The 20371-nt window shown below is 39.7% G+C and overlaps 1 protein-coding gene across 2 annotated transcripts in view; it reads left to right on the top strand.

The window, feature by feature from the left end:
• The window catches only part of csgalnact1a (chondroitin sulfate N-acetylgalactosaminyltransferase 1a), an 83864-nt gene extending 75877 nt beyond the window's left edge, over positions 1-7987 (top strand). For both annotated transcript variants that reach the window (XM_060908912.1, XM_060908913.1), the window contains exon 8: positions 883-7987. In XM_060908912.1, the coding sequence (XP_060764895.1) occupies positions 883-1172 (290 nt within the window). In that variant the 3' untranslated portion in view covers positions 1173-7987. The remainder of the gene's footprint in view (positions 1-882) is intronic.
• The last annotated feature ends 12384 nt before the right edge of the window (positions 7988-20371 follow it).

Below are 20371 nucleotides of genomic sequence, written 5' to 3'. Positions count from 1 at the left end.
CCCCTACTCATTTCCTGTCTCTACACTGTCCTATCCAATAAAGGTGAAAAAGCCCCAAAAATATCTTTAATAAATAAATAAACTCGTTTTTGTGCAATATTTCATTTGGAAAACAGTTTTCAAAATGGCGGCACTGACACCTGGCTGACACTTCACGTTTCGAAGTCTCGCACAAGTCTCGTGAAGATCGCGCGGATAAGCGACGCCTGCCGTGGACCAAACGAACTAAATTCAACACGGCTAAAAACCGAATAGGCCGATAAGTATAATATTTAATTGCAGTTAGTTGCCAATACGAGTCACGATATAAGGTTACTAAAATCGAGAACGTAATTGAGTAATACGTTAATTAAGAAATAAAGCAAGTTTAAAAATGACTTCAGTTCTCCTTTAAATCATCATTCTGCATCTGAAGGATAGCTCTGGGACTGCGATATCCAATCAGATCAGCTCCTGTCATTCCCTTTAAAAAGACTGACTCAGGGTTGCATCTTATCTCTATGATAGAAATAGAGGATGTTGGTTGTTGGTTTGGTTTTTTTTTTTGTTATGGATGAAATAATTCAGTCAGTTGTAGACAGGACTTTTAAGGCTTTGCTTGATGTCCATTTGGAAAACACAATTTTGGCTTTGTGTCTTTGCTAAAAATGGCTCTTGATATGCAGTAACGTGAGCACAATTTTGGACCGATGTTAACTTGAAAATACCAGATTTAGAAAGTCACACCCACATTAGTGCAGGCACGTCCATTTCTGCCCATGAAAACAACTGGTAGAGAACAGGAAAGACCTGGTTTACGTCCAACCAAAATAGCACTACACACCTACACACACGCACACATCTTGTTTGCTGATTACGACATTCTCTGTCCTGTCCATTCAGGTGGGTTTGATGTGGATATTAAAGGGTGGGGTGGTGAGGATGTGCACCTCTACAGGAAGTACCTGCACAGTAACCTGCTGGTGATCCGTGCTCCGTCTCGCGGTCTTTTCCACCTGTGGCACGAGAAGCACTGCGCTGACGAGCTCCCACCTGAGCAGTACAAGATGTGCATGCAGAGCAAAGCCATGAACGAGGCGTCACACGGGCAGCTGGGAATGCTGCTCTTCCGGCATGAGATCGAGGCTCACCTGCGCAGACAGAAGCAGCGTAGCGCCGCCAAGAAAGCCTGACGCATGGACCACGGTGACTTACAGGCACATGAAAAACTATGATATAGAATAGAAAACTTGTGAATTGCACAGGCTTTGTGTTTTTGATTTGTCCTATTGACTTGGAAATGACAGTTGTTTCAACAGGAACACACTCAAGAATCCTATGTAGCTTGTTCTTTCGACGATACACTCAACCAGTTGAGTGGTTAAAGGTTTAACAATGCTGTTGCTAGGCAACTGGAAGCATAGATGTCAAGCATAAGCTAGCTAATGACTGAGGCTAATGATGTAGCAAGCTAGCATGTAGGCTTTTACAATGTAAAGGCACAGAGAGAGCAGAAACAAGATAAAACTTTTAGAAAATGTTGGTAAACAGTCACTACAGCTAAAATTACACTTAGCATCAACGGCTAATCACATTTCTCTGGGTTCTGCTGACATATCAACATTGCGTCGCAACTCATGCATGAATCCGTCTCTCCTCGGAACATCGTTTATGATTTATGATTTAACATCCCAAATGCTAGCACACATAGCCATCCTAATAATAACTTTTTGATAGACGTTCTTTTATTTTTAAGTCGTTTTACACAGTTATACTGCAAGTGGTGCATGTTAAATAAGAAAGAAAACTCTCCAATACCCCTTTTCCACCAAATCAGTTCCAGGGCTGGTTCAGGGCCGGTGCTGGTGCTGGTTCACAACTCGTTCAACTTGCGAGCCAGCTGAGAACCAGTTTGCTTTTCCATAGCTCGCGGTGCTAAGGGAAGCCACGTCATTACGTCGCTGTATACGTCAGTTACATCGCTACGTTTGCATAAACCTTGGCGCGAATATCGAAGCAAAAACAACACGGAAGAAGCAGCAGCAGCAACAACAACAATAATATTAATAATAATGGATGACTTTGCGTTTGTACAGCTGCTGCTTCTCGTCGCTTAAAAATGGCGATCTTCCGCGGTCTTGTTATTGTTGTTGGTCTTAACAACTCCGCCCCCCCCGCTGATGTAAGCGGTTCTTTCCTCTGGCCCAGCAGAGAGTTGGTGCTAGCCTGGAACCGGTTTTTCTGGCCCCAGAGCCAGTTCTTTGTCAGTGGAAACAGAAAACCCGGTTCCAAACTAAGCACTGGCCCCGAACCAGCCCTGGAACTGCTTTGGTGGAAAAGGGGCATATGTTGCGTTGTTACAGGAAAATAATCAGTGTGTGATAAAGCAAAGTTGCTAATGGTTACCATCAGAGGTGGACAGTAACGAAGTACATTTACTTGAGTACTGTACTTAAGTACACTTTTTGAGTATCTGTACTTTACTTGAGTATTTTTTTTTTTGAAACTTATGACTTTAACTTCACTAAACTTGAAAGACAAATATCATACTTTTTACTCCACTACATTTCTGTCTTTGTTACTCGTTACTATGAAGCAGTTTCGAAAGTGGATTTTTTTTCTTTTCTTTTCTAAAACGTGATGGTTTTTTCGCAGGTGACATTGAGACAGCCGGTCAGTAATCACTAGGGTCACGTCACGTCCATAGACTGTATAAAATCAAGTTCAGTGATTTCTCAGCAGCGTTATTTAACACGATCAGTTGATGGCAGAATGAAAGGAGGCAGTTCTTCTGGGGAATGCACACACACCCACAGCCCATGAACTCATGTTTCAGTTTTCAGAAAGGATTAAAGATACGTTTCGTTTTAAACGTTTGCTTTGTTTGCTGAAAACGAACCACATCATGGCCTACTCGCCGTCCAACCTGCAGAAGCATATTGAGGTATATAAATGTTTTATTCCAAGAGAAAGCTTGCAATGAAGTTGTCTGTGCTTTTAGAGCTAGCGATAACGTTGCAATAGCTATGCAGTCTGGTTAGTCAAATGACTTTCTATGGATTTGCCCGCCAAGTTGCTGTAGCCTTGTCCACGGCTAACGATAACACATAGCTAGTTAACTTGGACACTGTTAGTTAGCATGTAAAAATGGAGTTACGCTAACATGAATAATGTTAATTTATCTGAAGTCCTTTCAGAAATATGTTTTCGCATAACTTTGCCAAATAAACAGAATGTAGAAATCTTTCTTTTCTAGTAGCGTTAGCTACCCAATATGATTTAGAGTTTGAAAAGAGTTTCCTAGCATGTCAGGTGGAGTTTCACTGACTAGCTAGCTTAACATTAAACCACCATGATGGCACGGCATGCGTTCATTTTGTGAATTCACATTTCTGTCCTTGGTAGCGGCATTAGGTTTTGTAAGTGTTTTGGCAATAATACAACAATACGTTGACAGAAAATGTACTTTTAACACTTAAGTATTTTTAAAAGCAAGTACTTCAGTACTTTAACTTAAGTAAAAATTTGACTGGACAACTTTCACTTGTATCAGAGTAACATTTAACCAGTGGGCTCTGTACTTTGACTTAAGTAATGAAGTTGGGTACTTTGCCCACCTCTGGTTACCATCATGATGTTATTCCTGAAGTGTTTTATTCCTCTTATACCACAACAATTTGCAAACCCTAACAAGGTGTTTATTAAAAAAGCACGTTATATTTTGTATCCATTTATAGTTACTGGAGACTCCATTCATAAATATTAAGTAAACGTCTCCTCACAGAAAATGTCACCTTAATCAAGACTTTTTTAAAAATCAGTTTAAGTATGTCGTTGCCATGGAAATCAACATCTTCTGACCAATCAGAATCGAGAATTCAGTCGCATAATAAAACGTAAAGATAGCCATGTTTATGTTTATGTGTTATGTTTAGTGATCTGGGTTAGGTTTTAGCTGAGTGTGTGTTTATTTACACACTGAATAATTAGCTAATTAGCTAGTGAGATGCTGTGACGTAAATTTCCAGCAACAGGACACGATCTGTGGATGTCGCCCCGAAAGAAATTTCCCAGTCAGTGTAAGCTGATGACTAATGAGTAGGATTTCTAATGAGAACTCTTTGGGATGTTGAATATATAGATGTGAGGATGTTACGTTCATTATTATGTCATGGTTATGTGATTATGTGCCCTCTTGTGGTCATTGGAGGAACTGCAGCAATTTAAAAACGTATTTTTAATTAAATACAGTGACAGGTTTGCTTGGTGAAATGTTAAATAACCAAGTGGATGGATTTATAGAGAAACACAATGATAATATAATAATTGGTATTATATGTTGAGAGTTTGAGACAATATCGTTAATGTGTATTATGGTCAATAGCTATGCTCGTTCTGTTCTATGATCATCTACTCTATATAGAGGATATTACACAGTTGCGTGAAGATATGAAGTTTATCTTCGAGTGGTGAATGTATATATCATGAATGAACGAAGCAAACGGTTGAAAATATTTTCAACACAAGAAGATATTCATATCTTCAAGCCAACGTGTGATTTTCTTTTTATTATACAGACACATTTACAAACGAAAAGGACCCAAATTTATCAAAACAATTCATCGATTTCCTCACGAGTGACATATAGAGATTTCTGTCACGGCTTTGGTTCTCCATGTCCCGGATGGAGCGCGTATGAAAAATACGTGGTGTATTTCCCAGTAAAACACTCGTGTTTATATAATATAAAAGTGTATATCACATTAATGTCTCCATGAGCTGGACTTTATTCGAGATGTTTATCCAGAAACGCCAGAATGTTCATCAGCGTAAGTTCATCAAGTACAAAATCCTCTATATTTTTCGTTAAAGTTCATAAATCCTTACTATTGAATATACTTAAATTATTATACACTTTTAAATATTATCATGTATTAAGGGTTCCTTAATCAGTTGTTCCTCCTAAGAACCTTTAACTATCCAAGAATCCTTTTTTCTAAGATGGTACAAAGTACCGAGATGGTTTAGGTCAATTGTAAATGTCTGCCAGGGTCTAGGTTTTGAGAAGAAAATCATTTATACCACATACATACCCAGATTTTAGAAAAGGTGTTCAAGGGGTCTTGGGGGGGGGCTTCCCAAAAAAAATGAGTTGAAACCCAAAAATGAGTAAGAACACACTTTGCTGAAGGTGCCCCAAGAGGGAACACTAAAAAATCATTAAAGTTGCTAAAAATTTTTTTTACCTCCACCAACTTTGTTGGACGAGGTTATGTTTTCACCCCTGTTTGTTTGTTTGTTTGTCTTTTCCCAACAAAAAGTCATGAACTGATTTGGATGAAATTTGGAGGAAAGGTGGGCCATGGGCCAAGGCACAACTGATTAGATTTTGACACAAATCCAGATATGTATGCGGATCCAGGATTTTTTTTTGTCTGTTACCAACATAACTCAAAAAGTAGTGAACAGATTTGGATGAAATTTGGTGGACAGCTTTAGTATTACCCCAGGTTCAGGTGATTTGATTTTGATGTTGATAACATGTGGCTTGGTGGAAATATGCACTCTAACATGTGTCCTAGTTAAGGCTGCTGTTGTTAATATATATATTTTTACATTTCTATTAAAAAGACTTGGGAAACATAAATTTAAAAACTTTATTAATTTGCTTTTGGAATCAATCAGAACCAAATGACATGTTCAGCAATCCCAACATACATGTTTTTGATTTTGGTTTTTTTTGTGTGTGATTTTTCCAGATATTTTAGACAACCCTCACTTTAAAAAAAAAAAATCATGATTATTGACATGCTGGAGAACACAGTGGAGGGAAAAGTAGAATTTTGATTTTGTCATGGAAAGAACTGAAGGTACAATGTCTCGAAAATGGCAGTACCTTTGTGAAGTAATGGTACTTTAAAAAAAGCACTTAAGTACAGTAGGATATTGCATGTAATTATGTGATTAACAGCTTAATGATTCTTAATGATCAAATTTATCAACATTCAATAAACTCCATTGATCCTTTTTTTTTTGTTTATTGAACACATCGTCAGCACACTTGTCTGTGTGTTACCGTAGGTGTTGCTGTTTCTACTGCTGTCTGGCAATAAGAGGATACTTTACTGGATTTACACTTTTTTTTAAATCAGGGTTTCAGGGTTTTTTCTTCTATTGCAGCTGCAATTTACATCAGTTCTTATTTATTGTTTATAGACAGACTGCATATTGATCAAAAAAATATCTTTTTGTTTCATCCAAAGGCTGTTTATAGATACGTATTAATGTGCAGAAATGTATTTCTAAACTGTCTAATGAAGGTGAGAAAGGGAGAAATAAAGATCTGAAATGAAACATTTTTTCCAGTTTGACTCATAAACATGTTGATATGCAAAGATGTGTAGATCAGTAATAACCAACAGGATGTTCAGTTTTATGAACGACAAATCTTGTAATGTCAGTCACAAGTTTTTTTGGTTACAATCACTTTTTTATTGTTGAAATACATTTATTGGTGTTGGAGATTGTTGTTCGGGTCCGAACGAAAAAGAAAGAAAGAAAGAAAGAAAGAAAGAAAGACATTTGAAAGCTACATTTTGAATTGAAGTGTTTCGAACTGGACTTGATGGAAAGGACCAACTGATGTTCACTTTGTCCTGAGACTCTGTACCATGTTGTTCCGAAGGATTTGAATGGAAGAAATTAAAGTTAGTTAGTTAGTTAGTTAGTTGATTGATTGATTGATTGATTGATTGATTGATTGATTGACGTCTGAAGCACACAGAAATACAGTCGCAGGAGATATGATGAGTGGTTCAACAACCTACGACTTATTTGGTTAATTTTAGGCCCTGCTCACACTAGAGCTCACGAATACTTAGCGATGAAAAATTGGTAGCATCGCCACCAGTCGTGTGATGTACGGCGAATGTTCTCCGAGCTTCGCGAGTTGTTTTTTGGTGTCTCTACCTCGTGAGTGGCCAAAAACATCGCAAAAATTTTTAATGCACGCATTGAAATTTGGTGCCAATGTTTTGTTTTCGTCGGCAAACTAAGCGGCGAATACTCGCAGACGGGTTTGGGAATACATCCCGAAGCTTGGCGAAGTATCACCACCAAACACCTCATTTTCATTGATAACCCATCGCAAAGCATCGCGAGCTGTAGTGTGACCATAACCTTACTTCTGCTACAAAAAAACACTTGTGTTGACAAAGACAAGGTGTTTTGTGGTAAATCATTAGCTGTAAGGTTTACAAGAAATCATTTCAACCTGTACGTACATACTCTTTTTGTTAAAAACTTTAAAATGATATTTGCGACATCAGCGACACCTAGTGGCAGGAAGTGGAAACCTGATTTCTGTCATGCAGTTGGACAGGAAGGTTGCAAGGTCAAATCCCTGCACTCAGCAACTGTTCGAAACAAGCTCAGCCTCAGTTCTATGCTGGATCAGATTTCAGATCAAATCATCTGCCAGATAAATAAATAAAGAAAGTTTGATGAGTTTTCAGCCAAGGACCATGCTGCATATGGTGAATATACTTTGTAACAGCTTTTTTTTTTTAATGAATGAACTTAAATTAAACTGTAAGCCATATTTAATATTATTGATATTATTTGGACATCTTCAGATGCAGACAGAGCCAAGTCTGTGATCATTTCACTTATACAGGAGGTTAAAGAAAAATTTTTTAGCTTGCCTTTTAAACAGGAAAATGAAAGCACAGACTTGAAGAGGAAACGGAAAGGTTTGAGATGTTCCAAAAGTTCAGGCACTAAGATAATAATTGATGGACAAATGGAGCAATTTAGTCTTTAGCTTCTCATATTTAACCTATATAATAAGAGATTTATATTTATTTATGTTATACATTATTCTTAATTTGAACCATTTGTAAAATGAAAAACCTTTGCACAGATGAAATAAGAAACGATTCGAAACAAATCTGCCAGTTATAGGTGTGTGTAGAATATCCATGTTTAATAGAAATTTCCTTACTTTTTTTTAAAACGTGAAACAATTCTTTAAATAATAATACTGTAATAATATATCAGTAATAATACCTTTATATATATATGTCTTGATATATCACACTGAGCTTCTCTGTGTGTTTAAATTACTTTTATGGCAGACTGTTCTGATTCAATTTATATGATATGGACTGATTTTGTAAAATGAATTATGTGATTTTTCAAGCTTGTATTATTGTGTTTTTTTAAAAGTTGATTTGTGGACACAAGGATGAAATTTAAATATTCAAATAAACTGTGTCTTGTCTTATGTTTTAACAGTGTGTAGTAGTTTGTTCGGATTCAGTGTGGCATTAAAAATGTTATACACACACACACACACACACAGGGGTGGCTTTCCCAAAAGCATCGTAGCAAAAAGATCATCGTTAAATGGTAGAGCGAGCATCACAATGAACACTCTCTCTCCTAGTTAAGATGCTCTTAGCATTAAGAAGCTTTTGGGAAACCCAACCCCAGATTAGTTAACCAAACTCAAAATGAAGTAAAATAAAAGTAACATTTCACATCGTCTCATAACATAGCTGATTCAGACGTCTACAAAGTTCAGTGACGAGCTGAAAGAAAGCTTGAAATTACTTTTAAAATCAAAATAACACACTCTGGCATTGAAGAAATCTAGTGACAGCCATGCAAAATATAGGAAATAGTGATGTTCTCCAGTCTATAAAATATACTATATGACCAAAAGTACAGTGCCCTCCACATTACACACTCCAATCGATTCAAAAATGTACAATTTAAACAGGAACCATGCTTGTTACGTTGTGTTCACTATAATTTCCAGGGGTGCCAATAATAGTGGCATATGTGTTTTTGTTGAAAATACGGTAATTATTTCTTGATGAGGGATTTCTTTTTCTCTGAAAAATATTCAATGAAAGGTTGGGTTTTTCTCATTTTTCCATTGTGAGATGAAGCTACTTCACCAAAAGGTGGATTTTTTTCTAACCTTTTTTTCTTCATCTTTACAAGGGGTGCCAATAATTGTGAAGGGTACTGTATGTGAAACCTGATCAAAACACTTGTATGTGCTTGTTGAACATCCGATTCCAGATATTATTCTGCCTTTGCTGTTATAGCCATGGCCAAATGGTTAGAGAAAACAGCTTTGGGACCAAAAGGTTGCTGGTTCGATTCCCTGAACCAGCAGGACTGGCTCAAGTGCTGTTCAGCAAGGCGCCTAACCCCCAGCTGCTCTGGTAAGAGTGGTGGCGTACCTTGTGTCTGATTAGCCAGAGAAAAACTGATGGTGTGATTATCAGTTTGGGCAAGAACCTGGCCATAACTAAACTAACTTGTTGTTATAATAACCTCCACTCTTCTGGGAAGGCTTTCCACTAGATTTGTGATCACTCGGCTACAAGAATATTAGTGTGATCAAACACTGATGTTGGGTGAAGAGGCCTTGGGGGGAGTCAGTGTTAAAGTTCATCCCAAAGGTGTTCACTGGCATTGAGTTCAGTCAGGGCTCTGAGCAGGACACTCAGGTTCTTTCACCTTCATCAAATTTGGGAAACCATATCTTCATGGAGTTTGCTTTGTGCATGGGGGCATTGTCGTGTAATGCTGGAACAGGTTTGAGCCTCTTAGTTCCAGTGAAGGAAATTGTAATCTTACAGCATACATATACATACATTCTATGCTTCCAACTTTGTGACACCAGTTCGGAGAAGAACCACGTATGGGTGTGATGGTCAGGTGTCCACATACTTTTGACCATATAGCGTACATCACAATCAATATATCACAATACAGAATGTATGCAATATCAATCGCTCATTTTTAATATCTGAAATTCGACCACTTTTTAAGTTACTGAGTTAAATATTTTGGTTTACAAAATATTCGATTTCAGCCTCCAAATGAGGAAATTTCACAAGATCTTGGCACGTTTTCTGCAGTTTTATATCAGCTTTCTTATAAATGACACATTGGATTGACGACATACAGTATTACAAGCATCTATAGTATAAAAGGTCCTTTGTCAAAAATATTCCAATTACTTTGTATAGTTATTGAATTATGTAGATTTTTTTTACCATAATATCATCAAGAACTTTCCTTTATCTAGTTAGTATAAATTATAGAACCAAGATGTTCATTATTTTCTATCTTGTCCCTCTCTTCATTGGACAAGCTTATGCAAAATGAACATTTCACTTTAGGAAAAAGATGTTGATATTATGTACAGAAATAAATAAGAAAGTCCTCAAATAATTTTTTCTAGTGTCTCCATTATAAGTAAAACAAATGAGTGGCAGTTTTATTTTCCCTTTGATCATGGTAGTTGTGATGAAAACCAGTATAAATGAGCAAAAAATACTGAGGTCCAGATCTCTGTGTCCTCATAGTTACATGGTTACAGCCATAGTACTGGATTATTATGTGATTAGACCTAGTACTAATGTTATAGTACTTGAGACCAGTTTTGGTCTCAAGACTACTTTTTGAAGGTCTCGGTCTCATCTCAGAATCGACCGCATTTTTACTCTGTCTTGTCTCGATCTCAGACATGGAGACTCAGGGTTTTATTTCAAGACTGGTCAAGACCACAACTGTGAGGATTTCACTAAATTGCCTGTGCACTGTCTGATTTATTTGTTAACATTGTTACTGGGTTTGGATGTAAAATTTCCTGATTCAAATGCGACCAATAACGTGACTCATTGCTAACTCGAAATTTTCGCGACTGTTAATGGCTATCACCCTTCCCCCACCCCCCTTCACACACACTGGTCTAGTCCTGGTCTTGACTTGATCTCAACCCCTCAAAGTCTTGGTCTTGTCTCGGTCTTGATACACTTTGGTCTTGGTCTTGACTTGGTCTCAATCCCTTAAATTCTTGGGGTCTTGTCTCAGTCTCGATACACTTTGGTTTTGGTCTTGACTTGATCTCAACCCCTCAAAGTCTTGGTCTTGACTTGATCTCAACCCCTCAAAGTCTTGGTCTTGTCTTGGTCTTGATACACTTTGGTCTTGACTTGATCTCAACCCCTTCAAAGTTTTGGTCTTGATCTCAACTCTTTAAAGTCTTGATCTTGTTTCGGTTTTGATACATTTTGGTCTTGGTCTTGACTTGACCTCAACCCCTCGAAGTCTTGGTCTTGACTTGATCTCAACCCCTCAAAGTCTTGGTCTTGACTTGGTCTCAACCCTTTAAAGTCTTGGGGTCTTGTCTCAGTCTTGATACACTTTGGTCTTGGTCTTGATTTGATCTCAACCCCTCAAAGTCTTGGTCTTGTCTTGGTCTCAATACACTTTGGATTTGGTCATGACTTGGTCTGGGTTTAGGTGGTCTTGACTACAACACAGCCTAACACGTTGCATTTTGATAAACATTACATTTTCATGTATACTACCACAGCGCCAACAGTAATGTTGCCAAGACATAAAAACTGTGCTGTAGTATCTTGAATGTGAATAACATACTTACTCAAATCTCCAGTAGGTGGTGTTATTACACTGTTTTACTTTCCCAATGTGATTCCTGGAATAATAGGAAACGAGAACAGCAGAACAGTCATGGCTGGTAACATCTAATGCATCTGAGAGGCTTTGTTTGGTTTTTTATTACAACACACACACTACATCGTACAAATACAAGAAAAGCATCTATTCTGATGTCTGAGAGTGAGGATACATTTCAAAATTCCTCATCGTCGTGTTCATTATGCATGAGTGAGTGTGTTTGACTGGCTGCTTCTACAATCCTCACCTGTAGAAAACAGCACTCTGTTATTTGTCACATTTAGTTTTAGTGATTCAAGGTGACTGGACTTGCATTCTGATCCTGCTGAAGGCTGGAAAATATGCTCTCGTGACCCTTCAGCTCTCTTCACCCTCAATATGACTCATTAAGGGAATTTACAGACATTAAAGTGTGACTCACTAAACTTACATTTCAAAAAATCCTTACATGATTTTAAAAATGTAATATGAAAGACACACTTTAAAATGATTTACAGCTCATTTCATGACCAAATATTAAAAGTAGTACTGTATTCACTGATTATATAAAGTTTCAGGCAGAAGTTTACATACATAGATATGAATGTCATGGCAATATTGAGCTTCAGTGATTTCTTTGACAGAATGATTGTACAACATACACCTTGAACAGAAAGATGAATAGGATAGTTTCACCTTGACCAGATGCTTTTGGTAGCCATCAACAAGCATCTGGCAGAATTCTGGTTGGATATTTGACCACTCCTCTTTGCAGAATTGATAGAGTTGGATTAAATTTGTTGGTTTCCTGGCATGGACCCTACTTTTAAACACATAAGGTTGAGATCAGGACTTTGGGAAGGCCATTCCAAAAGCTTAATGTCATCCTGCTTTATTTGTTCCACAACCAGCTTTGATGTGTTTGGAGTCATTGTCCTGTTGGAACACCTAACTGTGTCCAAGTGTCAACCATCTAGCTGATGGTTTGAAGTTCTGCTAAAGAGTTCTGAGGTGGTCCACCTTCTTCAATATTCCATCCATTTTGTTTAACTATGCTTAACAGTTGGTTAAGAAAAGTTACAGTGTTCTTGGGGTCAAATGCCTCATCTTTGCTCCTCCAAACATACCTCTGATCATTGTGGCCAAACAACTCAATCTTCATCTCATCTGACCATAAAACTTTCCTTCAGAAGGTTTTTTTCTTTGTCATTGTGGTCAGCTGCAAATTTTAGTTGAGCTTGAAGGTGTTGATTTTGGAACAGGGGCTTCTTTCTTGGATGGCAGCTTCTCAGTCCATGGTGATGTAAAACTCGCTTGGTTGTAGACCGTGACACTGGTGTTCTAGCAGCTTCCAGTACATGACAGGCATGTGCTTTGGTGGTTCCTGGGTTGTTCCTAATCAGCCAAACCAATTTCTTCTTAGCTGAACATGACAGTTTGGGTCTTTGTCCAGCAAAGTGGCTTGGAAAAGTGGCTACACCTCCCAATCACTTGTACTTATCAAACAGACCCTTTTTATGTTGGCACGAAGAAGCTACCAGCTGTAATCAATCATCATCACTAACAGGAAGTTAAGAGGCCTTGACCTTGACAAGGTAAAGGTAGATTTTGAAACTTTCAGCAACACTTAATAATCTAAGTGGGTGTATGTATATTGTTGACCCTGTAGGTATAATTTTTTGGGTGGTACGGTGGTGCAGTGGTTAGTCTCACACCAAGAAGGTTCCAGGTTCGAACCTCACAGCTGACGGGGGCCTTTCTGTGTCAAGTTTGCATGTTCTCCCTGTGTCTGTGTGGGTTTCCTCTGGGTGCTCCAGTTTCCCCCACAGTCCAAAGACATGCGGATTAGGTAAAAATACCCAGCCACTGGGGTTGTACAAGCCAGTGCATACTTAGTGCCGGTCCCAAGCCCAGATAGATTGGGAAGGGTTGTGTCAGGAAGGGCATCCGGTGTAAAACCTATGCCAAATCAAATATGCGGAACAGATCCACTATGGGGGGGCGGCACGGTGGAGTAGTGGTTAGTGCTGTCGCCTCACAGCAAGAAGGTCCGGGTTCGAGCCCCATGGCCGACGAAGGCCTTTCTGTGTGGAGTTTGCATGTTCTCCCCGTGTCCGTGTGGGTTTCCTCCGGGTGCTCCGGTTTCCCCCACAGTCCAAAGACATGCAGGTTAGGTTAACTGGTGACTCTAAATTGACCTTAGGTGTGAATGTGAGTGTGAATGGTTGTCTGTGTCTATGTGTCAGCCCTGTGATGACCTGGCGACTTGTCCAGGGTGTACCCCGCCTTTCGCCCGTAGTCAGCTGGGATAGGCTCCAGCTTGCCTGCGACCCTGTAGAACAGGATAAAGCGGCTACAGATAATGAGATGAGATGAGATGAGATCCACTATGGGGGGGCGGCACGGTGGAGTAGTGGTTAGTGCTGTCGCCTCACAGCAAGAAGGTCCGGGTTCGAGCCCCATGGCCGACGAAGGCCTTTCTGTGTGGAGTTTGCATGTTCTCCCCGTGTCCTTGTGGGTTTCCTCCGGGTGCTCCGGTTTCCCCCACAGTCCAAAGACATGCAGGTTAGGTTAACTGGTGACTCTAAATTGACCGTAGGTGTGAATGTGAGTGTGAATGGTTGTCTGTGTCTATGTGTCAGGCCTGTGATGACCCCGCCTTTCACCCGTAGTCAGCTGGGATAGGCTCCAGCTTGCCTGCGACCCTGTAGAAGGATAAAGCGGCCAGAGATAATGAGATGAGATGAGATCCACTATGGCGACCCCTAATGGGAGCAGCCTAAAGAAGAAGGTATAATTTTAAACCTGTGTTGATTTCAGAAAACTCAAAATAAAGTAAAATAATTCAAGAACATGGGAGAACACAGCGAACCATTCTGGTCAAGACAGAGAGGAGTAAAGCAAGTGAGGTTTTCTATCATAATGGCAAGTATACAAACAAGCTGACTGCTTACTTACTGACAGAAGTTTCATCACCTGTCACGTACAGAAAAAGGAAATGCACATTATTGCGCATTTCAACTGACAAAAAGCCCTGATGAACCTGCATCTCACCACAGTTGTCTCGTTTCTGACGTTCTATAGTGACTCAACTGATCACCTACTAACCAGAACAGCCCTTAAGACAAAGACAGCGCTTCAATCAAGAGCAAAAATCAAAGATGATGACAATGGTGAGATAAAACTAGCGTTAAAACAGTCCATAAAACTTGGCCAGATTGCAGAATCCAATCATAAACTAAAGTCCAGCAGGATAACTAATGGGTAGAGAAGCAGCTTTGGGACATAATTGATGGTTGACCTTGTAGATGGTTGACAAATGATGGTTGACATCATTTGTCAACCATCTACAAGGTGGTCTTGGACACTCTTCCCAGACGGCTGGGTGTACGCCAGGATCCACTTGTTTTCGGGGACTCACAGGAGGACAGAGAGAGTCAGATTGCCATTGATCACCCTAATGACTCGCCGTTCACACCCAGCCTCCAGCGACCCACACCAACATGATGCCTCAATGACACCTTAGATGAGCTGGTCATCAGAATTCTGATTCTGATCCAGGAGAAGATAAATATCTGATACTCCCTATTAGTCAGACAGAACTGAGGAAGCCTTTTGGACGAGAGGTGAAACGTTTTCAAGAATCTTCAAGCAAGTCCAGATGCCCATTTCTACCACCCACAGTTTACTATGACCTGGATGATTGAGAATCTTCACAGACATCTTTGGGACAGAAAGGTCACTGGTTTGATTCCCTGGACCAGCAGGAATGGCTGAAGTGCCCTTGAGCAAGGCACCTAACCCCTGACTGCTCTCCAGGCTGCTCTGGGTGTCTTGTATGCCGCTCTGGATAAGAGCATCTGCTAAATGCCTGTAATGTAACTTTGCATCCCTGTAAACATGCAAAGCCGGGAATCTTGTGTTAATGGTGATTTCATGATTGACGTTCCATTTATGTCCCACTTCCATTTCATTTAGAAATATTCATATAATTTAAAGTGAAAAGACATTTTAAACACTTGCCCTTCATAACAACCCATGGACATGTTACAGATAAATTAAAACATTAATAAAACTGACAAAATCTTGAAATCAACATTTCTGCCTCTTCCACACTTTATCTTGGATTATAACCATCAAAATACATTATAATACCTGTGTTTCTTCCATTAATTAGCTCATCCAGCTGACAGGTGATGAACTTATACCATCATGTGTTGTTTGTCGTCCATCTGGCATCGTCCACGTTTCACAAAAATCACTTCTCTCTCAGTTCTTCACTGATTTTTATTCTGTTTGGCATGAAGGTAGGTCTGCCTGGGGTGCATATAGCTTCTACCCAGATTTGCTTAATTACAATTATTAATGAAGTTATGAACTAATGAGCAGTTCAACAAAAATCACTTCTTCTTGGTCAATTCCTTGCCGTTTTGGATTCTTTCTGGCAAATAGGTCAGTATTCCTAGGGTGGACGTCACTTCTACGAGTATATAGCTTTTATATAGCCTGTATATAGTGTATATAGCTTGCAACATTTATTGCGCAAGGTGGCCCACTTTAGATCGTTCCTTCTGGACTAGACGGGGCCGGAGTGACCTACGCCGTCATTAACGGCCTCGGTTCTGAATGCATTTAACATTTCATGCTTGAAACATCCTTTTCCATCCATTATAGGTTACGCAAAATACATTACAAAAGTACATTTCCTTTTTTCTCCTCATAACATTGACTCAGCATGAACACATTATCTTTTGAAACATTTCACAAGTCGCAAGCGGTCTGTTCAACAGGAAGTATCTGACCAGGACTGTCTCGCTGCTTGTGTTGCTTGACCTTAGTGCAGCATTTAATAACATTGATCATTCCATTCTTCTGGATAGACTAGAAAACATTGTGGGAGTTAAGGGAATGGCCCTCTCCTGGCTCAGCTCTTATTTAACTGATCGTTATCAGTATGTTGATGTAAATGGTGATTTTTCTAGACATACTGAAGTAAAGTTTGGTGTTCCACAAGGTTCTGTCTTGGGTCCACTGCTTTTTTCTTTATATATGTTACCTCTGGGTGATATTATTTGTAAGCATGGTATTAGTTTCCACTGTTATGCTGATGACACACAGTTGTATGTTTCTGCAAAACCAGATGAGAGACACCAGCTTAATAGAATTGAGGAATGTGCAAAGGACATTAGACACTGGATCCTTATTAACTTCCTTCTGCTTAACTCTGACAAGACTGAAGTACTTGTACTAGGACCACATGCTGCTAGAAGTAAGTTTTCTGATTCCACAGTAACTCTGGATGGCCTTTCTGTTTCTTCACGTGCAGCAGTAAAAGACCTCGGGGTGATTATTGACCCCAGTCTTTCATTCGAAACTCACATTGATAACATTACCCGGATAGCTTTCTTTCATCTCAGAAATATTGCTAAGATAAGAAATTTAATGCCACTACATGACGCAGAAAAACTAGTTCATGCTTTTGTTACCTCCAGGTTGGATTATTGTAATGCCTTACTGTCTGGATGTTCCAATAAGTGCATAAACAAGCTCCAGTTAGTTCAAAATGCAGCAGCAAGAGTCCTTACTAGAACTAGAAAATATGACCACATCACCCCTGTCTTATCCACACTGCATTGGCTCCCAATCAAATTTTGTATTGATTATAAAATACTACTATTGACCTTTAAAGCACTGAATGGTCTCGCACCACAGTACCTGAGTGAACTTCTGCTCCTCTATGACTCGCCACGCCTACTTAGATCAAAAGGTGCAGGCTATCTGCTGGTACCTCGTATAGTGAAGGCTACATCAGGGGGCAGAGCCTTTTCTTACAAAGCCCCACAGTTATGGAACAGCCTTCCAAGTAGTGTTCGGGACTCAGACACAGTCTCAGCGTTTAAGTCTAGGCTGAAAACATATCTATTTAGTCAAGCCTTTTGTTAATAGTGTTTATGAGGTAAATGAGTAGATCTGGAGGCATAGAGTGTTTTGGTAAACTGGGATGTACAGTATGGATGCTGTCAGTCTCCACTCGCTTGCTCACTCGAGTTTGTTGACGGTGTAGCGGCTGCTGCTTTATGTCCCGGGGCTCCCTCATGCCTGTGTTACCTTCTGGCTCTCCCCTTTTAGTTATGCTGTCATAGTTAGTTTTACCAGAGTCCCTGCTTGCGCTCAGTGCAAAATGTATACTGTTCTTACTCATCAGATGACATTGGGCACATCTAACAACCTGTGATTCCCGCCCCCCGTCTGTCCCTCTGAGTTACATGTCAATGCTGGGATCGAGATGCTGACCTCTTCTTCTCCTCGGACCTGCCTGATCCATCCTGATGCCCTGTGTCTGGCTGGAATCTCATCACATCGCTCCTGTGGAGGACGGCCCCATATGGACAGTTGAAAGTCACACTTGGAGAACGCTCTGGACTCTTACAGTAATGCTTTTATGGCTGAGGACTACAGTTGACTTGCTAACTTTAGGACTGCAGTTGTCATGAACAGTTTTGCACTCAAGTTTCCATCAATGAAGAGTTTATAACATCAACGAAACTGACTTCATGTTAAAACTGTTATAGTCATGTTGTCTGTTATCACCCAGATGAGGATGGGTTCCCTTTTGAGTCTGACTCCTCTCGAGGTTTCTTCCTCATGTTCTGTGAGGGAGTTTTTCCTTGCCACCGTCGCCACAGGCTTGCTCATTGAGGATAGATTAGGGATAAAATTAGCTCATGTTTAAAGTCATTAAAATTCTGTAAAGCTGCTTTGCGACAATGTCTATTGTTAAAAGCGCTATGAATATAAACTTGACTTGACTTGACTTGAAGCTGCGTCATCTGAATTTCCTAAAGATCATGTGAAGACAAGTTGTGATATTGACTGACAAGGGGATTTGAACAAGCAACCTAAAGCATAGATTGAAAGTAAAGATATATCCAGTACCAGTCAAAAGTTTGTAAACCCCTACTCATTGATAGGTTTTTCTGTATTTTGTATTTTCTACATTGTAGAACAACACTGAAGACATCACAACTATGAAATAACATCTGGAACATGTATGGAATTATGTGGTAAATACAAAAAGGCTAAAAAAAATTATGTTTCATATTTTAGATTCTTCAGTGTATCCAGCATTTACCCTGATGATGTTTTGCACACTATTGGTATTATCTTAACCAGCTTCATGAAGTAGTCACCTGGAATGCTTTTCAATTAACAGATGTGTCTCATGGTGGCACGGTGGTGTAGTGGTTAGTACTGTTGCCTCACAGCAAAAAGGTCCCGGGTTCAAGCCCAGCGGCCGACGGGAGCCTTTCTGTGTGGAGTTTGCATGTTCTCCCCGTGTCCGCGTGGGTTTCCTCCGGGTGCTCCGGTTTCCCCCACAGTCCAAAGACATGCAGGTTAGGTTAACTGGTGACTCTAAATTGACCGTAGGTGTGAATGGTTGTTTGTCTCTATGTGTCAGCCCTGTGATGATCTTGCGACTTGTCCAGGGTGTACCCCGCCTTTCGCCCATAGTCAGCTGGGATAGGCTCCAGCTTGCCCGCAACTCTGCATCCATAGATAAGGGATGGACGGATGGAAGGTGTGTCTTGTCAAAAGATAATGAGTGGATGAGTTTCTTGCCTTCTTGATGCGCTTGAGATCAAACAGTAAATAATAAAAATACAGTAAATAGCCCTATTCCACACCACAACTGAAGTAATCCATACTGTATTAAGTCAAGAACCACTCAACTAAGTAAAGAGAAACGACAATAATGAAACTCAAAAGCTACAAGGGCTGTCAGCCAGTGGAATCATTCTTAAGTTAAATCGATTCTTCCTTCATTGAAATAAATGATAAGAAGTCATATTTAAGGTACAAAGTTCAGCAATAAATGCCAAAGCAATTTCCCAACCATTTATGGGGTTGTGTCACATTAATCACATGGTGTCCTTTACAGCAGTGAAGTCAGGGATTTATTTTTGTGCAGGCATGTTGCTAATTTGGTTGGGCGTGAACGTTTTTTTTTTGCTCATTCTTACCCATTTGCTATTTTCATGATCAGAAATGGGCACGCCTGTGCTGGCATGGGCAGAGCAACAAAACAGGACGGATAACATTTAAAATCTGGTGTTTACAAACCCAACAATCAGCTAGCTGGTTATCACAGGCACTAAAATATCTACATGAAATCTGTAAGTGAAATACGGCTTCCGCCAGGTCAAGTCACCGCCTGTGCCAAGGGGCACTAAAATACCGAGAACACCCATTATCCACCAACACACACCAGTGCTGTGATCTTGTGAGAAATGTTATTTGGTATATGTCATATGTTATATAGCATATATAGTGTAGGAATATAGTGCATTGTGTACTCCAGAATTAGTGGCACCCTTGATAAAAAAAAAAGGGCACAAAAAAGACAAGACAAAATGTCTTTTAATAGAAGTAAATGTATTCTAAGTAAATGTTTTACAAAACAACATGTATCAATTATTGGCACGCCAAGAAATTCTTACAGACAAAATATAATTTTAACATTTATAGTTCAGGTTTTTTTTAAGAAACTCTTAAGATGTTATCCATTACTTCATGTCTTTCTTTAAAAAGTATTGCAGGGGTCAGGGAGGATTTGGAGCCTATCTTGGGATCACTGGGCTCAAGACATGAGAATTCACCCCAAATAAGATGCCAGTCCGTCACAGGACACCACTCGCACCAAAAGGCAATCAATAACACCCTCTGCGCCTTTGTGGATGATAGGAGGAAACCGAAGAACGCTGAGGAAACCCAGGTGAACATGGAGGTTCACGTGAAACTCCTGAGCTTTGGACCAAACCAATGACCTTGGAGCTGTGAGGTGGCACCGTGCTGCCTATGATTTCAATTCAACTATTGTTTCAATACATGTCCATGAGGAGCCTAACAT

Source organism: Neoarius graeffei, chromosome 25, assembly GCF_027579695.1.
Source record: "Neoarius graeffei isolate fNeoGra1 chromosome 25, fNeoGra1.pri, whole genome shotgun sequence".
Taxonomy (NCBI): Eukaryota; Metazoa; Chordata; class Actinopteri; order Siluriformes; family Ariidae; genus Neoarius; species Neoarius graeffei.
The sequence above is the reverse complement of the archived record's forward strand: the minus strand, read 5'-3'. Positions and strand labels throughout refer to the sequence as shown.